Source organism: Hemiscyllium ocellatum, chromosome 14 (genome assembly GCF_020745735.1).
Source record: "Hemiscyllium ocellatum isolate sHemOce1 chromosome 14, sHemOce1.pat.X.cur, whole genome shotgun sequence".
In the NCBI taxonomy this organism is placed as follows: Eukaryota; Metazoa; Chordata; class Chondrichthyes; order Orectolobiformes; family Hemiscylliidae; genus Hemiscyllium; species Hemiscyllium ocellatum.
In genome coordinates this window covers 21,886,117-21,906,149 of record NC_083414.1, presented here as the reverse complement: position 1 = coordinate 21,906,149, position 20,033 = coordinate 21,886,117, and the positions used below count along the sequence as shown (strand labels likewise).

Here is a 20,033-nt window from a genome sequence, read left to right as displayed (position 1 = left end):
ACTTACGCACTCTGACTTTAATGTAAGTTACATTCCATAGTTACATTTTTCTATTCATCTGTAGAAATATTAAGTAATTTATGGATTCTCCAGGATGGTGTATTCTTCTGTTAAATCTCACTTTTAAGAATTGTATTAGTTTTGAGGTTGAAATAACTGTCAAAGGCTCCCATGAGCTCTTCGAGTGTGTCTGTAGCTTCTTTTAACTCTTGATGAGGAATAACATCAGTTGCCATATTCCCTATTGTGTACAGGAATGTATTATTTTGTTCTGCATCTGACTTGGTATCAAGTTTAGAAGTTATTCCATACCTCATGAATTCCCATATTTTGCAGTTGTAAAGGGGGAATTTAAACCTTTTGCAGCTCTGTTTGAAAAAGTCTTCTATCTTATGCAGATGTAATGGAGATTTCCTCCCTTTCCATGATCAGGCCAGAATCACTCATTTTTTAAAATTGCCCCAGTGCTTATCTGTTTTATGAGACTAGTTTCTTGATTTCCCAAAATTTCTAGTCCCAGAATATGCAATTTTCTCTCTCGGCCCTGTTGGTTCCATTGTTTTTCTGCAGCCACGCCTCGTGGTATCAGTGCTATGGCCAGCAATAGTGATTTGAGCTGCAACTTTTTTAAAAATTCCCACACTTGCAGCCTCAGTCACTGAGCTGTTTAAGGTTTCCTTTTTTTTAATCACGGAGTGTTATTACTTTGACTCACATAGTCTCCAATGTGAGTTTGTTCACTGGCTGAACTTGGACTTGAGCCCTGTGATCCAGCGTGTACCCCTGCCCTGGAGTTGCAAATTCTTTTTGTTCCAGTATTTGTCTAATCAAGACTGAAATAGTTTCTTGAATAAAATAAATAACTGTGATGCTGCAGAGCTGAACAAAAATAGAAAGCGCCGAAGAAAATCAACAGATCTGGCAGCATTTGTAGAGAGAAAGATTAATACTTTTGAGTCCAGTGACACTTTGTCAGAACTGAAAGAAGGTGGGCAAAGGGGATATTTATGCTGATGAAGGGACTGGGGTGGGGGAGAAGTGATGGACAGTATCTACCTGGAATGGATAGGAAGTTAGAAGTGTTCTCTGTAACTTCACCTGCCAATGTGCAGACGTGGGAGGACAATATGCTGAGCAGAAGCTTTTGACCAAGCAGAAGATATGTACCGACATGTGACTTGATTTGATTTGACTTTATTATTGTCACATATACTGATATACAGTGAAAAGTATTAATTTGCATGTTATCCTGACAAATCATAACCATACATAAGTACATCAGGGTAAATGAACAGAATGCAGAATATAGTGTTACAGCTACAGAGAAGATGCACCTTTAATATACAAGAGGTTTGTTCAAAAGTCTGATAACAGCCAGGAAGAAGCTGTTCTTGAATCTGTTGGCACATGCTTTCAAACTTTTGTATCTTCTATCAGATGGAAGAGGGTGAAAGTGAGGTATAATCGGAGTCTTTGATTCCGGAGGGGTCTTTGATTATTTTAGCTGCTTTCCCGAGGAAATTGGAAACATAGACAGAGTCAGTGGAAGGAAGGCTGGTTTTCGTGATGGAGTGAGATATGTTCACAACTCTTTATAATTTCTTGTGGTCTTGGGCAGAGCAATTGCCAAACCATGCTGTGATACATCTGGATAAGATGCTTTCTGGGGTGCATCTACAAAAATTGGTAAGAATCATTGTGGTCATGCCACATCTCATTAGCCTCCTGAGGAAGTAGAGACGTCGATGTGGTTGGACCAGTATAGATTGTTGATGATCTTTACTCCCAGAACTTGAAGTTTTTGACCATCGCAACTTCAGCACCATTGATACAGGCAGGGGTGTGTCCTCCATTTGCCTTCCCAGTGGCTGCCCACTTACAGTAAATGTTGCAAGGAGGAAATGGATTTTTCCATGGTTGGCAACACCCTGGCTTCAATTGAGATATAGTGTATGAATACACCTGGCATGGTCTTCCTGTGTGACAGGGGCCTGGGTGAAAGATGGGTAGGTGGAGCAAAGATGCTTTTTACTTGCCACAAAGTAAGTTTAACTTCGAGATGCAATGATGTTTCTGAGAAGACTGTCATTTTTTTATTGCTGTCTTGCTGTATTCCAACTGGTTAGTAGTGGGTTTCTTGGCTAGGAATTGAAGCTTGTGGTCAGAGCAATGTTATTGGACAGTATAGACAGCTAATTCCATGACTGGATTTTCACAGCCACCTCAACTCCACACTGTAAGATGAAACAGAAATTGAAACTACACCTTAAAAATATTATATCAAGTAAAGATTGCACATGGTGTGGGGTAAAACATGCTGAAAAATATTCATTTCAAAACATTTATTTTTAAAATTAGGCTCAAAATTTCTTTGTATTAACCAGTTGACAACACTTCCTGATGATGAAATTATTTTACTGGTCAAGTTCCTTTGATCATGAAATTTTGTGAATTACACCACTGTTAAAACCAGTAAAGGGTAAATATTTTAGGAAGTTTCAAATGGCATATTGGGAGCAGTAAAGTTGAAACTCTCATAGATTTCATTATAGCCAATTCCGAGACACGTGGGAGTAAGTGGGATGGGTGGATAGACTGTGACTTCAAGATATATGTGCTAATTTACACATCCCCAACATTCTAAAATTATGGTCAACTTCAAAAGAACGGTAATACTGAACTATCAGTAAAAATGTCAATATTGACCCATACCATTCAAGACAATCAAAAACAGAGGAACTGACATACCTCGTTTATCATTATGACACCATAACTAAATTCTTGACTTCATATTCACCAAATTTCACCAAAAGCTAATTGGCATTTTTAAAATTCATTCATAGGATTCATCACTGCTGCACCAGCACTTATTGACCAGAGAGAAGTTAAGAGTCAAGCACATTGCTGTCAGTCTAGGGTCGTATGTAGATCAGACCAGGTAAGGATCGAAGATTTCCTTCCCTAAGATCATTAATGAATCTGATGGGTTTTTCCCATGACATTTAGCATGAGTGTCATTAAACTCTTATTTATAGATCATTAGTGAATTCAAATTCCATTTGCCTTGGCAGGATTTAAATCCAGGGTCCCAGAACATTATCTGAGTCTCTGGATTAAAAGTCTAGTGATAACACGACTGGACCATTGCCTACCCCTATCAGGATAATGAGTGTAGTTTCCAGCATTCAACCAACCTGAAATGTGCTGACAGAGGTTGGGCAGTCTTAGTTGACTTATCCATTAAAATATCCAACCACTGGAAAGCAATAATCAGAAGTAATGGAATTTTGACCTATGGAAGCAAAACTAAATTAAATAAGTAAATGGAAGGTATGACCTTTTTAAACAGCGCTCTAATCAGACTACACTTCCAGTGTTGTGTTTAATTTTGATTGCTAATTCACAAAGCTTAACTACCTTAAATTCAGTCAGTGGTTAGGGATAGGTGGGTGTGACCACAAGACAGGTAGAGGGATCCAGGAGGTAGTGTCGAAGGAGCCTCAGCCCTTGAGCTTGGCTAATAGGCTTGAGATATTTGCTCACTGTGTGGATGAGAGTAGTGGCAAACTATCATAGCAGTGTGGGAACTATTCAAGAAAGGCAGAGGAGAGAACTGTCATTGTAATCAGTATAGTCAGGGAAATAGACAGTGTATTCTGTGGCCCAAAGGTTGTGTTGCCTGCCTGGAGTCTGGGTACATGATATCTCATCTGGGCTCTAAAGGAATTTGGAGTGGGAGGGGAAAGACTCAGTTGTCATGGTCCATCTACCAATATTGGAACGTGCTGTCTAAGGATCTTTGGTGAATTTCTGCAGTGCATCTTGTAGAAGGTACAGACTGTTGCCTCTTAGTGCTGGCAGTGGAAGGATTGAACCTTTCAGCTGCTAGACTCTTATTACCCTTTATGTCACCCCTTAGAACCAGCTTCTTCCACTGCGTTGTCGGCCATCTGTACTGATACAACTTGTTGTTTTTTTGCTTGTCTGAATTTTTTTTGTGGATTTTATTGCGATGAAAGCTGTTGATGCTGTAATGGGGCAATCTGGATGAAGTGTGTTTGAATGGTCAAATCAAAAACGGCCTGAATAGTTACCCTTACATGTATTTGTCTATAGTAGTAAGGCACGGTACTAAAGATTGCCATTAAAATTGTGAACTGCGATAGTGACAAAATTGAAAATACATTTGAAGAACACAAGTGATTTGGATGTGCACATAGGAGGTAAAGTTAGTAAATTTGCAGATGACAACAAAATTTGGAGGTGTTGTAGGCAACGAAGAAAGTTACCTCAGAGTACAATGGGATCTTGATCAGATGGGCCAAGAGGCTGAGGAGTGGCAGATGGAGTTTATTTTGGATAAATGTGAGGTTTGCAGCATTTTGGAAAAGCAAATCAGAGCAGGAATTATACACTTAATGGTATGGTCCTTAGGAGTGCTGCTGAACACAGAGACCTTGGAGTGCAGGTTCATAGTTCCTTGAAAGTACAGTCGCAGATGGATAGGATAGTGAAGAAGCATTTGGTATGCTTTCCTTTATTAGTCTGAGCATTGACTATAGGAATTGGGAGATCATGTTGCAGCTATACAGGACATTGGTTAGGCCACTTTTGGAATATTGTGTGCAATTCTGGTCTCCTTCCTGTCAGAAGGATAGAGTTTATAAAAGATTTACAAGGATGTTGCCAGGGTTAGAAGATTTAGGGAGAGGTTGAATAAGCTGGGGCTGTTTTCCCTGAAGTGTATAGAGGTTTGTAAAATCATGAGGGGCGTGGATAAGATAAATAGACAAAGTCTTTTCCCTGGGGTTGGCGGAATCCAGAACTAGAAGACATAGGTTTCGGGTGCGAGGGGAAAGATATAAAAAGGACCTAAGGGGCAACCTTTTCACACAGAGGGTGGTGCAACTATGGAATGGGCTGCCAGAAGAAGTGGTGGAAGCTGGTATAATTACAACATTTAAAAGGCATTTGGATGGATATATGAAGAGGAAAAGCACAACAGGTCAGACAGCATCCAAGACACCTTCCTCAGATGCTGCCTGACCTGCCTTTTCCAGCACCACACTCTGCACTCTCATCTGCAGCCCTCACTTTCGCCTTTAGAGGAAATATGGGCTGTTTTACATGCTGGCAAATGGCATTAGATTAGCTTAGGATATTTGATCGGCATGGACGAGTTGCACCAAAAAAGGTCTGTTTCCATACTGTACATCTGTACGACTCTAAATGAGTCGCGAGATGTAGCGCTGTATCACTGATTGACAGGTTGTGCTCAGGAAGATGAGCAAGAAGCACGTGACAGGCCCGCGCCGCTGGTGTTGTGCGCATGTCAGTTCAGTTTGTTGTTGTTGCTGCCGGTGGCCGGGAGTTGAGTGAAAATGGCCGCTATGCGGAGCCAAGGCTGAGGAGGGGGGAGGGGGAGGATATTTATTTAATTTCTTCTCCTTGTTTACGTTCCCAGGGTCACGATGGAGGCGGGACGGTTTGCAGAGGGGCTTGTCGAAGGGAAAGAAATTCGTATAATCGGGTCGGAGCTCGTGGAAAATTACACGGTGAGAAGGATGATATTTGGCTGCAGCTGGGGCTTGGATCTCGGCTGAACCGCAGGATGCGGGGACCAAGGAGAAGGAACCGGTTTTTAAATTGGGTGGAGCGGCATCACCTTCTCTCTCACCTGCTGCTTGTCACCAAAGTTTAAAAAAAATCACACAACACCAGATTATAGTCCAACAGGTTTAAATGGAAGCACACTAGCTTTCGGAGCGACGCTCCTTCGTCAGGTGATAGTGGAGGGCTCAATCGTAACACAGAATTTATAGCAAAAATTTGCAGTGTGATGTAACTGAAATTATACATTGAAAAATTGATTGTCTGTTAAGCCTTTCATCTGTTAGAATACAGTGACAGTTTCACTTCTTTCATGTGTAAATCACAAAACCCTTTTATATATAAAGTGGCATTTTCAGGTTAGCTGTTAACAATGGTGATAGCTAGACAATATGTTGAAGGTGTTAGCCCTCTGTTCTCTGTCTATGACCTGATTGATTAGAATCAATCTAAACATCAGGTCATTGACAGAGAACACAGAAGGCTAACACCTTCAACATATTGTCTAGCTATCACCATTGTTAACAGCTAACCTGAAAATGCCACTTTAAAAAGAAGGGGTTTGTGATTTACACATGAAAGAAGTGAAACTGTCACTGTATTCTAACAGATGAAAGGCTTAACAGACAATCAATTTTTCAATGTATAATTTCAGTTACATCACACTGCAAATTTTTGCTATAAATTCTGTGTTACGATTGAGCCCTCCACTATCACCTGACGAAGGAGCGTCGCTCCGAAAGCTAGTGTGCTTCCATTTAAACCTGTTGGACTATAATCTGGTGTTGTGATTTTTAACTTTGTACATCCCAGTCCAACACCGGCATCTCCAAATCATGCTTGTCACCAAGTTACCCTCCGTCTGCTGACATTAGGCAGCGGCAGTATTTCAATTTTAATCTAAAATATATCACAATTGGTTATTACTTATTTGATCCAAGATGAATTTAGGCGCTTATATGTGGAAATGTTAATATATTTTTACATTCCTTCCCATGAGCGTGTCTTGTACGAAACTCGGTAGAAACGGGATACAACCTCTTTTTATATTGTCTTCCTTGTCCAGCAAGTGGATCAGATTAATTTTTTCTCTTCAGAATTACCAGTATCTTTTTAATGTATACAGCAGATTGTATGGGGAGTTACCAAATCCGTCTTTTTACGCTTCCTATGTGGTATCCAGTTTCTTCCCTCGTCTTTAAAGTGTTGGATTGCAGTGTTATCTCTGTAGTTGGATCCTCTCAACTCGGGTGGTGATCGTGTTATGATTGTCACATGTATTGCTGGGTTCACAAGAAGATTAGAAAGCGATTGCATAAGTTTCTGATTATTATTTAATGTTTTCCCAGATGGAAAGCTATCTGCTGCTTGAGTGTGGGAAAAATTAGTTGTGTTTGAATAGTTGGTACTCTGTCAAGGTTCACATGTGGCATGCGAATATCTCCAACCTTATGATCCACTAGTAAATCTGTGTTCCTCCAATTCTAGGCTTGTGAGCATTCCAAATGATGACTGTGTCTTCAATTGCTAAGAACGTAATTTCTACAATTTTACTTTGTAAACTAATCCATCACTCTCTTTCCTCCTTCATGACTTTCATTGAATCTTGCCTCTTTCACCAGGCTGTTGGTCACCTGTCTTTGTATATTCTTTCTAGATTTGATGTCAGATGTTGTGTAATTATTCTTATGAAGCACAGAATCTGGTACTTCACTTAAGATGTGCTATAATGCATATTGTTTCCAGTCAACCTAATAAAGCAAGAAGCCAATTTCAGAACAAATAGGCATGAGAAAAGATTTGAATTAAATTAATAAATGTTCTGGTGAGATCAGTAGGTCCTGCACAAATACTGCTTTTATAACTGGATGATATTCATGACTATGTTCACTTATCTTGAACCTTTGAGGAAGACTCATTGCTTTCTGACAGACTGTATTTTTTAGTTTGATCAAATCATTCTCTTTTTCCTTATGCATTCTTGTTTGAGCCAAAAGCAAACGAAAAGTTAGTGAGAAGCATTGTTGTAATTCAATCCTACATTAGACAGGCAAGAGACGTAACTGTGAGTAAGGAACTGCACTTGGCAAGAATTGACTTTTAAAATCTCCTATGGTCAAAACTGAAAAGAGTTCACTTAATTATAAATTATTATATGCATGAACAGATAATAGGTAGAAGCCCAGCTGTAAGTAACTAACTTAAAGCCCCTAATATTTACTGAATCCAGTCAGATCGGAAGTTTAAAAACTTATTTAATCCTGATTCAACTAAAATTAGAAATTTACTTTTCTTGCTGCATTTCCAGTTTTTCAGGTGTTCATAGTAGAATCTAGAGTTGTACAGCACTGAAACGAACCCTACAGATCAATTCATCCATGCTGACTAGATATCCTAACTGGTCCCATTTGCTAGCATTTTGCCCATGTTCCTCTCAGCCCTTCATATTCATATACCCATCTAAATGCCTTTTAGATGTTGCAATCCTACCAGCCTCCACCACTTCATGGGCGGCACGGTGGCACTTTTTTTCTCACAAAGATGTGCAGGTCAGGTGAATTGGCCATGCTAAATTGCCCATAGTGTTAGGTAAGGGGTAAATGCAGGGTATGGGTGGGTTGCGCTTCGGCGGGTCGGTGTGGACTTGTTGGGCTGTAGGTCCTGTTTCCACACTAAGTAATCTAATGTAGCAGCTCATTCCATACATGCACCAGTCTATGTGGAAAAAGTTGCCCCTTAGGTATCTTTTAAATCTTTCTCCTCTCAGCTTAAAACTCTGCTCTCTAGTTTTGGTCTACCCTACCTTGGTGAAAAGACCTTGGCTATTCACCCAGTCCATACCACTCATGATTTTATAAATCGCTATAAGGTCATTCCTTAGCCTCTGGCACTCCAGGAAAAAAGCCCCGACCTAATCAGCCTCTTCTTATAGTTCAAACCCTCAAACCTAAGCAACATCCTAGTAAGCTTGAACAACAAAAATAGAAATTGCTGGAAAAGCTCAGCAAATGTGGCAACATCTGTGGAGAGAACTCAGAGTTAACATTTGAAGTCCAGTGACCCTTTCTTTGAAGGGGTGACTGAACCTGAATGGTTAACTGTCACTCCTCCCCACAGATTCTGCTAGACTCGCAGAGTTTTTCCAGCAATTTCTAGTTTGCTGATATACAGCATCCGCAGTTCTTTCAGTTTTACTTGTAGATTCTGAAGTTTGAGGTTTGGAACATAAGATTATAATTTCCTGTTTTGGAGTTTAGTTTCTGGATGATTTTTTTTGTTTTTTGTGTGTCTGTCTTTGGTTTGTGCGAAAAATATTTGTTGAAGTTGGGTGACAAGAAAGAATTAAAACATGCTTGTTTTTCTAATGCTTATTAGAAAGGAAAGTATGGTACTGAAGATTTTAGTTGTAATAGACTTGATTTAGCACATGTAAAGTTTGAGTCAAAGCTTATTTGAGTCAAAGAAGTCACCCTTTTTGAACATTCTGCATTTGTTCCTCGTAGTGCAGAATGTTGATTTTATAGCAGGTTAATGCACATTGTGGAGCTCACTCTTGGCAAATCCTGCCTTGTTGCTTAAATATTCAGTAATCAGTACCTGAATGCTCAAACTGTAATATTGACTTTGAAATGTGCTTTAGTTGAGAGTTAGATTTGGTTGCATCCATCCCATTTCCTGCTCTTTTGTCCTCCCCTTCCCTTCTACAACAATGGCAGGGACCTCAATCCTTATTTTCTATGTGACCAGCCTCCTCCCTCCAAAGCATAAGCCGCCATTTCCAACACACCCAGCGGAATGCCACCACTAGACATGCATCTCCATCCTCTACCTTGTCAGCATTCGAAAGGGACCATTTTCTCTGGGACACCTTAGTCCAAACCTCCCCTTCGACTGCCGACACAACTTCACATTCATGGCACCTTCCCAAGCAATCACAGAAGATGCAGAATTTGTCCACTTAATGCTTCCTTTCCGTGACCCCAGAAACACCTTCCAGATAAGCAATGAATTACCTGTGCTTCATTCAATTTAGTCTTCAGGATTTCTTGTTCACAGTGTCTCCGTACATGACACAAAATGTAGGCTGGGTGACGGCTTTGTGAAACACCTACATTCTATTTGTAAAATTGACTCTGAGTCTCCAGTTGCCTGCCACGTTGCACCATTGAGTTCCCATTCCAGTATTTATCTCAGGCTTGCTGTAGTCCTCCAACAAAGTTCTACGTAAACAGGAGGAATAACACCCCATCTTCTGCCTAAGTACCTTACAGCCTTCAGGACTCAACAAATTTAGCACGTAAACTTCCTCTTCCATGTTCATGACCCATCCCCCCCAATGTCTTAAGGTTCTGTTTTGTATGGGTTACTGCCAGTAACAGAATTTCAGCTATTCAGTTTAGGATCAGCAATTTCTTTTGTTTGCCTCTCAGACATGTGCTTGCACACGTATACTTTTTTCCTCCTAGCTGCTTTCAGTTCTAACAAAGGTTCGTTAGACACCTAATGTTAATCTCCTGAGTTGAATCTGTCATCTTTCTAAGTTGTCACAGTCAACATGTCCACATGGATTTTCTGAATTGCTCACTTTACTTTTACACTTAGAAAGAACTTTGCAGAGTGAAACCAGTGGAAGGTAGTCTCTTTGCAATATGTTGGTTTCTGTTTTATTTTTTGAATTAATTTTTGCACCATTGTAATGGGTAGCTCTGTAAAATTATTCAGGGGTTCCCTTTCCCAATCCGTGAAGACAGCTTGCTGGCTTCCAAGTTTGCTGATGGTCTGTGTGGAGTAGAATGCTTGACATGCTGTGTTGAGGGCCAGAAGCATATTAGCTTTGGGTGTTGCTGCTGAAGGTGTGGGTGCCTGTTCTTTCAGTGCATATTCTGATTTGTTTTTGCTGTTGATCTCTGGCAAAGTTTCAGACAAGATGAATCAGGATTTCTGTACACTGGTAAAAGCATCTTGACAAACTAGTTAATAAATATTTGAAATAAAAATAAAGTGCTGGAGAAACTCAGACCTGACAGCAATGTGGAAAATGGAACAGAGTTAATGTTTCAAGTCTAGTATGACTCCACTTTGGATTTGGTAGATATGTTGTGGTTCTGTTCGCTGAGCTGGGAATTTGTGTTGCAGACGTTTCGTCCCCTGTCTAGGTGACATCCTCAGTGCTTGGGAGCCTCCTGTGAAGCACTTCTGTGATGTTTCCTTTGGCATTTATAGTGATTTGTATCTGTCGCTTCCGGTTGTCAGTTCCTGCTGTCCACTGCAGTGGCTGGTATATTGGGTCTAGGTCGATGTGCTTGTTGATTGGATGAGTGCCATGCAAGGACTGCAAAAAAAAAATCCCATGCAAGGACTGCACAAAACACTACATAGGACAAACAGGAAGACAGCTAACGATCTGCATCCATGAACACCAACTAGCCACGAAACGACATGACCAGCTATCCTTAGTAGCCACACGCTCAGATGACAAGCAACATGAGTTTGACTGGGACAACACTACTATTATCGGGCAAGCCAAACAGAACAGCCAGGGAATTCCTAGAGGCATGGCACTCATCCACTGATTCAATCAACGACCTGGACCCAATATACCGGCCACTGCAGTGGACAGCTGGAACTGACAACCAGAAGCGGCAGATACAAATCACTATAAATGCCAGAGGAAACATCACAGAAGCGCTTCACAGGAGGCTCCCAAGCACTGAAGATGTCACCTAGACAGGGGACGAAATGTCTGCAACACAAATTCCCAGCTCGGCGAACAGAACCACAACAACGAGCACCCGAGCTACAAATCTTCTCCCAAACTTTGGTAAATATTTGAACACAGCCAGTTAATCACTTGTTGAACAGAGTCTGCACTGAATTGATGGAGAAAATGTGATTGGATTGTTGTTTTATAGGTTTAATTTCACACTTTAATGCTCATTTTATTCTTTTAAAAGTTTTGTCTATAGATCCAAAACTGCATAAACATTTTTCTTCCATTGTTTCATCTTAAATAATTTTGATATTTTCTGTGTGTTGCACTACAATAGAAGATGGAAAGAAAAGTCACCTGTCACCCTCCCCCTCTCAATCAAATTTTGTACGTTTTTCATATAGTGTCTTGGAATGGTATTCAATTAAAAATCTGTATATTGATCATGATGGAAAAGTAATTAGGTCATTAATGTTCAGCTGGAATAGTAGGAATTTTGTGAGAAATGATCTTCCTCTATTTCATCAGGTAGCATCGATGGAATGCTTGAAATCTGGATATTCACAAATCATGAATGCTTTAATATTTTTTAAAAATCATGGGATGTGATATTACTAGCAGTGCTAGAATTTATTGTCTAACCCCAATTACCTTTGGGAAGAAGGCAGTAATCTGTCAACTTGAACTGCTGCAGTCTGTGTGTTGAACGTAGCATCTTGATGCTGCTGGGTCAGGAATTTCTGGATTTTGACACAGTATATTTCCAAATAAAAGTTGAAAAAATTGAGATGCTGAAAATCAGAAACAAAAATAGAGATTGCTGGAAAAGCTTAGCAGGTCTGGCAGCATCTATGGAGAGAAATCAGAGTTAACTTTTGGGTCACTCAACCTGAAACGTTAACACTGATTTCTCTCCACAGTATATTTCCAAGCTAGGTAAGATGCATTTTGGAAATTCTGATGTTCCCATTGCCTTACTCATCATTCTTTTGTGGGTGGCAGTAGCCGTGGGTTTTAAAGATGCCATTGAAAAAGAACTCTTGGCAAGTTGTTGCAGTGTACCTTGCTGCAAACTGCATAGTATTAGCATTGGAAGTAATGAACACTTGATCTAATGGATGGCTGCTGTATGATTGCTTTGACGTTTATTGTGGTTAATTTGGTTATAAGTTACAAGGTTTTTGATATCAGAAAGACTTTTCATTATCCTCCTGCACTGAAAGAAAATTAATATTTTAAAGGTACTTGTTTGATGTACTGAGGATTTTCCATGACATAATTGCTTTTGGAAAAACATCAACTGTGTAACTCTTCCTTCCTTAATTATTTAATTCAGTGCTGCGTATTAGTAACTGCCACTAATGAAAGCCTATAATTTTCTTAGGTATATATCATAGAAGTGAAAGTTGGGAATCATCAATGGACGGTTAAACACCGCTACAATGATTTTCATGAGCTTCATGAAAAGGCAAGTTTTTTATTACTGTAAAACACTTATTGTTTTGTCATTATTCCTGTTAGTTATTAAATGCAAGTTGCGTGGCACCTTCTGGTAAACTTTCTGTGAAGCAGGTTATGCTGGGAAATCTGACATGCAACAACACAACTATAATGTGAGTTTTCTGCAGGAGTGCACTTCAAATTGACACACAACTTGTCAACCGGATTTCAGTGCTTGCTCCAGTGGATGAGGAAGCCAGCAGAAGCTCCTGAATTTCTGACCCAGTGAATATTGAATCCTTGCTTACTCTCTTTGGCAAACCAGGAGTGTACTAATAATGTCAGTTATTTAAGAAATCAAGAGTATTACTTCACAAAGTGCTCTCCCTATTTATCAAAAATAATGTTCAAACAAGCAAATAGATACACAGGTCTGATAATGTGGATATGTTGGGGCTCCTTTTTTTTAAACCTCATTAGGGCAAAGGTTTTGTGTCTTCCTCAAACATATTTGCGGTGATGTGCTGTGGTGTTCTTTTACTTGTTATGGGCTTATAATATTATGCTAGAGTGTATACTGCTACTACAGTGTATTTATTAGTTTGTTTGAGATAGGCATCATGATTAACCTGAGTCAAGTTTGATTTTGAATGCATAATTTAATGTTAAAGTTATATTTATAAAATCTATAATGTGTTTTTCTTGGTATATGCCAATTTTGTCTGCACCACACTTTCCTAAAGTGGCTGGCATTGCTGTTTCATGTTGGCTAATTGTACTAATTATAGTGAACGCATATTTTGGATAATTTAAGCTGTGTTCTGTGTGTCTTGAGCCTCTCAGCAAGCAATAGTATTCTCAACTGAAGTTAGGTGATGTTTAACAGGGAACCAGTGAGCCTGACGTCAGTGGTGAGCAAGTTGTTGGAGGGAATCCTGAGTGATAGGATGTACATGTATTTGGAAAGGCAAGGCTGATTAGGGATAGTCAACATGGCTTTGTGTGCAGGAAATCATGTCTCACAAACTTGATTGAGGTTTTTTGAAGAAGTAACAAAGATGATTGATGAGGGCAGAGTGGTAGATGTGATCTATGTGGACTTCAGTAGGGTGTTCGACAAGGTTCCCCATGGGAGACTGATTAGCCAGGTTAGATCTCATGGAATACAGGGAGGACTAGCCATTTGGATACAGAACTGGCTTAAAGGTAGAAGACAGAGGGTGGTGATGGAGGGTTGTTTTTCAGACTGGAGGCCTGTGACCAGTGGAGTGCCACAAGGATCGGTGCTGGGTCCTCTACTTTTTGTCATTTACATAAATGATTTGGATGTGAGCATAAGAGTTACAGTTAGTAGTAAGTTTGAAGATGATACCAAAATTGGAAGTGTAGTGGACAGCGAAGAGGGTTACCTCAGATTACAACAGGATCTGGACCAGATGGGCCAATGGGCTGAGAAGTGGCAGATGGAGTTTTAATTCAGATAAATGTGAGATGCTGCATTTTGGAAAACAAATCTTAGCAGGACTCATGCACTTCATGGTAAGGCCCTATGGAGTGTTGCTGAACAAAGAGACCTTGGAGTGCAGGTTCATAGCTCCTTGAAAGTGGAGTCGCAAGTAGATAGAATAGTGAAGAAGGCGTTTGGTATGCTTTCCTTTATTGGTCAAAGTATTGAGTACAGGAGTTGGGAGGTCATGTTATGGCTGTACAGGACATTGGTTAGGCCACTGTTGGAATATTGCATGCAATTCTGGGCTCCTTCCTATCGGAAAGATGTTGTGAAACTTGAAAGGGTTCAGAAAAAATTTACAAGGATGTTGCCAGGGTTAGAGAATTTGAGCTATAGGGAGAGGCTGAACAATCTGGGGCTGTTTTCCCTGGAGCGTAGGAGGCTGAGAGGTGACCTTATAGAGGTTTACAAAATTATGAGGGGCATGAATATGAAAAATAGACAAAGTCTTATCGCTGGGGTGGGGGAGTCCAGAACTAGAGAGCATAGGTTTAGGGTGAGAGGGGAAAGATATAAAAGAGACCAATGGGGTAACGTTTTCACAGACAGTGCTATGTGTATGGAATGAGCTGCCAGAGGATGTTGTGGAGGTTGGTACAACTACAACATTTAAGAGGCATTTGGATGGGTATATGAATAGGAAGGGTTTGGCGGGATATAAGCCGGATGCTAGCAGGTGGGAGTAGATTGGGTTGGGATATCCGGCATGGATAGGTTAGACTAAAGAGTCTGTTTCCATGCTGCACATCTCTATAACAACTCTGTGCTAAAGTTAGATACAATTCTAAATTAGTTGAGCAAATGGAATTAAAAAATAATGTCATAGCGAGTTTTGAGAAGATTTGTAGCTCACGTTGAGGCTCTGGATATAGGTTTGCTCGCTGAGCTGGGAGGTTCACTTCTTGACGTTTCATCACCATACTAGGTAACATCTTCAGTGGGCCTCAGGCGAAGCAGTGTACATGATTCTTGGTTTCTATTTATATGTTTGGATTTCTTGAAGATGTTACCTAGTATGGTGACCAAAAGCCTGGAAATGAACTTTCCAGCTCAGCGAGCAAACCTACATCCAAAAATTAATGTTATTAAACCCACATATGTATTGCAACCCTGAAGGAAACAATTTTTTAAGGTGGTGTTAGTGCTTAAAAAAGCCTGAAGGGTTGTAGATATTGTGCCCTTGGAAAAGAGGGTGCAACTGTGTAAAACCCAAAAAGTAATTTTTTTTTCTTCATTTCAGAAGTTTACTCAAAAGTATATATAAAATGTTATGAAATTTAGTACACATGGAGGCTTGGCCTAGTCCAGGTTTGTTGTCATGAGTTTCTAAAGGACAGATAGTGTTCGAACTTTTTTAAGGGAATCTGAATTTATTAACTAAGAGGAATGTGCAAGTCATTTTGCTTGTGGATTTTCAGAAGGTGGTTAGTAAAATGCCAGTAGGAAACTTTAAAATTAAACTAAGACAAATATATCTGCATGGATAGCAAACTGTACAGGAGTGTGTGGATACTGATATGCCCCATTAACCTCTGCTGAAGTTACCTACCTCCCTTAGCCTGTATAGTATATTATTTGGGTATGAGCACATGGGAACTATGATTGCAGTTATCTAATTAAGGGCTACAGTCAATGAATATTGCAATTTCAACCAAGAGGGTATGGATAGGATAGAGTGGGTGGAGTGTTTGCAGTTGCAGTTTCGTGTGGGGAACTGTAGCACAGTACATTTTCATAGCAGCAAAAGATTTGGGTTTTTGTCTTTGCCATAAATGTGCCAAGGCATTTTCGAATGTACATTAGGAACACAGATTGGAAAGCAAAGATAAATTCTTATTAAAGGTTTAAGAAGAATGGGATTCTGTGTTTATTATATATGGGGTATCAAAAATAAAAGTACATTGAACAAGATATTGGCCAAGCTACAGCTAAATTATTATATCTAGATCCTGGCATTCAATTAAAGAAAAGATTGAGTTTGTTTCTCTGCTGTATACTCTATCACTGTATAACACTGGGGAAACATGGAAGGTTTTTGAGTATTATTGGGAATACATAGTTATACACAGTTTGAATAAATTGGAATGTTTTCAACTGTAACAGTGAAGATTAAGACACAAGTTGAGAAGATTACCAAAGATAGAAAGGATTGTTTTAAATACTGATAAATTTGAAATAAAAGGCAAAATACTGGATTATCTGTAGAAAAATAAAGTAAGGTGAATGTTCTTTGCACAGATAGATATTTTGCAATGTTTTCCTGTGTGGATTGTAATGCAGAAATGCAACATGCTTGAAAATTATTGACTAAATTGTTTAAGGGAAGACTGTTGAATAAAACGACAAGGAAATGTAATTTTATAAAAGTTCTGACTGAAAAATATAAAATGTAGAGGACTGTTTTACAAGTATTTCTATCAAGTCAAATAATGAGGCATTACTTTGTATTTCTAGTTTTTTGGTCCTGTATATCTTTTATGGCTATGGACAACATTGATTTGAAGTACTATATAAAATTAATTGACCTTGAGTCTTCGAATGCTGGTTGCTTAGTGGTTAACAATGTTGCCTCACGGTACCAAGAACCTGGATTTGGTTCCAGCTTGGGTACTGTCTGTGTGGAGTTTGCAGGCTCTCCTTGTATCTGTGTGGGTTTCTTCTAATCTCCAGTTTCCTCCCAGAGTCCAAAGATGTGCAGGATAGATGGATTGGCCATGCTAAATTGCTCATAGTGCCCAGGGTTGTGTAGGTGAGGTGAATTAGCCATGGGAAATATGGGGTTATGGGGATTGGTGTGGGGTTGGGGTGTCAGTGCAGATAGAATCCCTACTGGGCAGACTATGATTCTAAGCTGGCACAGCAAAGTGGGGAACAGTGATCTCCTCCTGTTATTTCTGCGACTTCTTCATAATATTTTAATTTTTAAAAATCTTAATTTGAAAATGTTGCACTAATAGTTAAAGTGGAAAATTGTTTTCTTCTTGGAATGTGGGTGCATTTATTGACTGTCCCTTGATATGCAGAAGTGGTGCTGCCCCTTCTTCTTAAAGACTTGCTTATCAAATTCATGCTTCCCAGGAGAAGTCACTGAGTGAGATTGGGCTAGTCATGTGTATGCTTCCAATCCTTTGATAGCTTTAATGGTCAGGTGGTATTTCTTGTGTGCAGTATAATTGCTCATCTGAGAGGAAACAACTACGAGTCATGCTGGCTGAGTCAGGTCAGTACTGAGTCTCGTTACAGTGTGGACTGTTAGGACTTAGTTGTTCCAAAACTATATTATTTCCACTTGCTCTTGAATGTTTTTTAATGCTTAAGGTAAAGTGGTACTTTAATTCCAAGGTTAATCATGGAAAATTTAGTGCATGAAACAGATTGAAGTATTTTCCAAGGGCAGTGGGTGGAAATTTCTTCAATCTGAAGTTGTGATTGCTCTTTCTGAACAGAAGACCCCCCCACCCCCACCCCTTATCTGTCAACCCCTGAGGCACACTTCGATAATAAACCTTCCATAATTAATGGAATATAATCTATCTTTTAGCAATAAAACCCACTTCCACACGTTGGTTCTGTATCATTTTAGTTGTTTTCTGTACCTGCCATTAATTAGTGAAATCAGTTATTATTCATTTCCTCATACTTTAGTGAATGCCTTGCACTTGGAATAGATGCCTTCTTTGCTTTATGTAAAACTGCAAAGACACATAACTTTGTGGAGTTTCCTGTGGTTACTAATTGTACAGTTATGATCTGCCTGTACTGCTCATAAATACTGCTCATAAACAAAGCTTTTCACTGTACTTAGGTGCATGTGTCAATAAATCAATCAAGTGAAAAAGAAATGTACCAAAAAAACTGTCAATTCACTTTTAAGAAATGTGTTCTCTAACATCTTTATTCTGTTTTAGCTGACTGCAGAAAAGAAGATTGACAAAAACCTACTTCCACCAAAGAAGATCATTGGCAAAAAATCCAAAACGTTTGTAGAAAAAAGGCAGAAAGAATTAGAAGTCTATTTGCAAATGCTTATAGCAAAATTCCCAATTGCTGCACCAAAAGTCTTATCGGTTTTTCTAAATTTTCATCTATATGTAAGTTTTTGAGTGTAAATTTCTTGTACTCTATATTTGGTGCTTAAGCACTTGGTTTTGCACGTTTGACATCATTAATTGTTTGTATTAATAAATGCATTTATTAAGTTTAAGATAGATTAATGTGCAAACTTTCTCCTCCCCAACCCATCACAAATTTTAAAAATGCTCTCATTAGATATTACTGTCATTGGTAATGTTTCCCATTCTTACTTGCCACGATAAAAGACTTTGATTCTTCTTAAACTGCTGTATGCAGAAATTTGATGCACGAGTGGCTTGCTTGGTCACATTCAGAAGGCAGTTAAGAACTCAATGTTGGTGTCTGACTACAATTAAAAATGCTAAATAGGGTAAGGATAGCTTATTTTCTTCTCAAAATGTTGCCAACAAAGCAGTTGTAATAATCTGACAGTTTATAGCCATTCTTTCAGATTATCAATCTTTTTAAAAAAGACAAAATGACCAAACAGTTCTGGTAAAATTTGATACAGATTGTCAGTGGTAGAAATGCAGGTCCTTTTAAGGGTCAGTCAGGAAAGTTCCTAATTTGACTGAGAGCAAGTTATACTCATTGGACTTTGTACTTGAGAGCCCAGTAGAATGTTCTCTTCCAGCAAGTGAAGGGACAAGATTAGAAAGATGAAAACTAATATGTGACTAAGTTAAATTATAGATTTATAATAAAACTCATGTAAATCAAGGAAAACCTTTTATTGACTCACTCAACTTGTGGATAATTGTTTGCTATACACGCTTTCAATTATTTAGTTCACTCTTCTTGTTATTAGTCAAGTAACAATACAATTTTCAATAAGCTGTGTTAAACCTGACACTAATGTCCTAGATTTTCTTGCATAACTTGCTTATCGTCTATACTTGAAATGAAACGTTTCTTAACACGTACAAATACAGTAACTTTGTATGTGTATCAATTTTTTTTCCTGTGGAAAAAGTACACTCGCTAATTTTCTATCTCTAAACTCTTTCAACTCTACACCCCTCTGGTAAATCTGCACTACTTCCATCAGACCTCTGGAGCAACCTAGGTTTTATGTATTCCAATAGGAGAGACTGTAATCCAGAATACACAATTCTCCTGTGGGCAAAGTTTAAAAATCGCCCAATACCAGATTATAGACCACCAAGTTTATTTGGAAGCACTAGCTTTCAGAGCGCTGATCCTTCATCAAGTGGTTGTCAATGTGACATTTTTAAAGTTTTCTTTAAAGCTACACTTTACATTATCCTTGCCTTCAATTTCCCTTCTTTTAAAAGTCCTCCACATGTCTTTACTGTTTATAAGATTGCTTTATTTTCCAAACGTAAAATGCAACTTTAAGATACTTAAGGTGCTGAAATTTGCTTTCACCCTTGGAGGTAGATAATATAGTCAGCATTCTAGAAAGCAAAGAAAAATAAAGCATGCTGCACCTTTCATTATGATCGTGGCTAGTCAGACAACTCAGTACAATTTAGTCTAGTGATAATACCTCAAGACCAAACCCTTTTCTGTTCATATTTAAATAAATTCCAGGCTGAAATCAATCTTTCTTTTTGTGGTATTAACACTTCAAACACTCAAATTGAAATTATATTATACCAGTAATCTATTTTAGTTTCATTTATCAACATCTGATGTAATAAAAGTTCATCATTTCAACCAGATCAT

At 38.9% G+C, this 20,033-nt stretch overlaps 1 protein-coding gene across 5 annotated transcripts in view; it reads left to right on the top strand.

Annotated features, from left to right (window-relative positions):
* Nucleotides 1–5,371: 5,371 nt before the first annotated feature.
* nisch (nischarin) overlaps nt 5,372–20,033 on the top strand; it is a 62,864-nt gene continuing 48,202 nt past the window's right edge. For all 5 annotated transcript variants that reach the window (XM_060835477.1, XM_060835478.1, XM_060835479.1 and 2 more), the window contains exons 1-3: nt 5,372–5,555; nt 12,705–12,788; nt 18,179–18,361. In XM_060835477.1, coding sequence (XP_060691460.1) covers nt 5,472–5,555; nt 12,705–12,788; nt 18,179–18,361 — 351 coding nt within the window. In that variant the 5' untranslated portion in view covers nt 5,372–5,471. The remainder of the gene's footprint in view (nt 5,556–12,704; nt 12,789–18,178; nt 18,362–20,033) is intronic.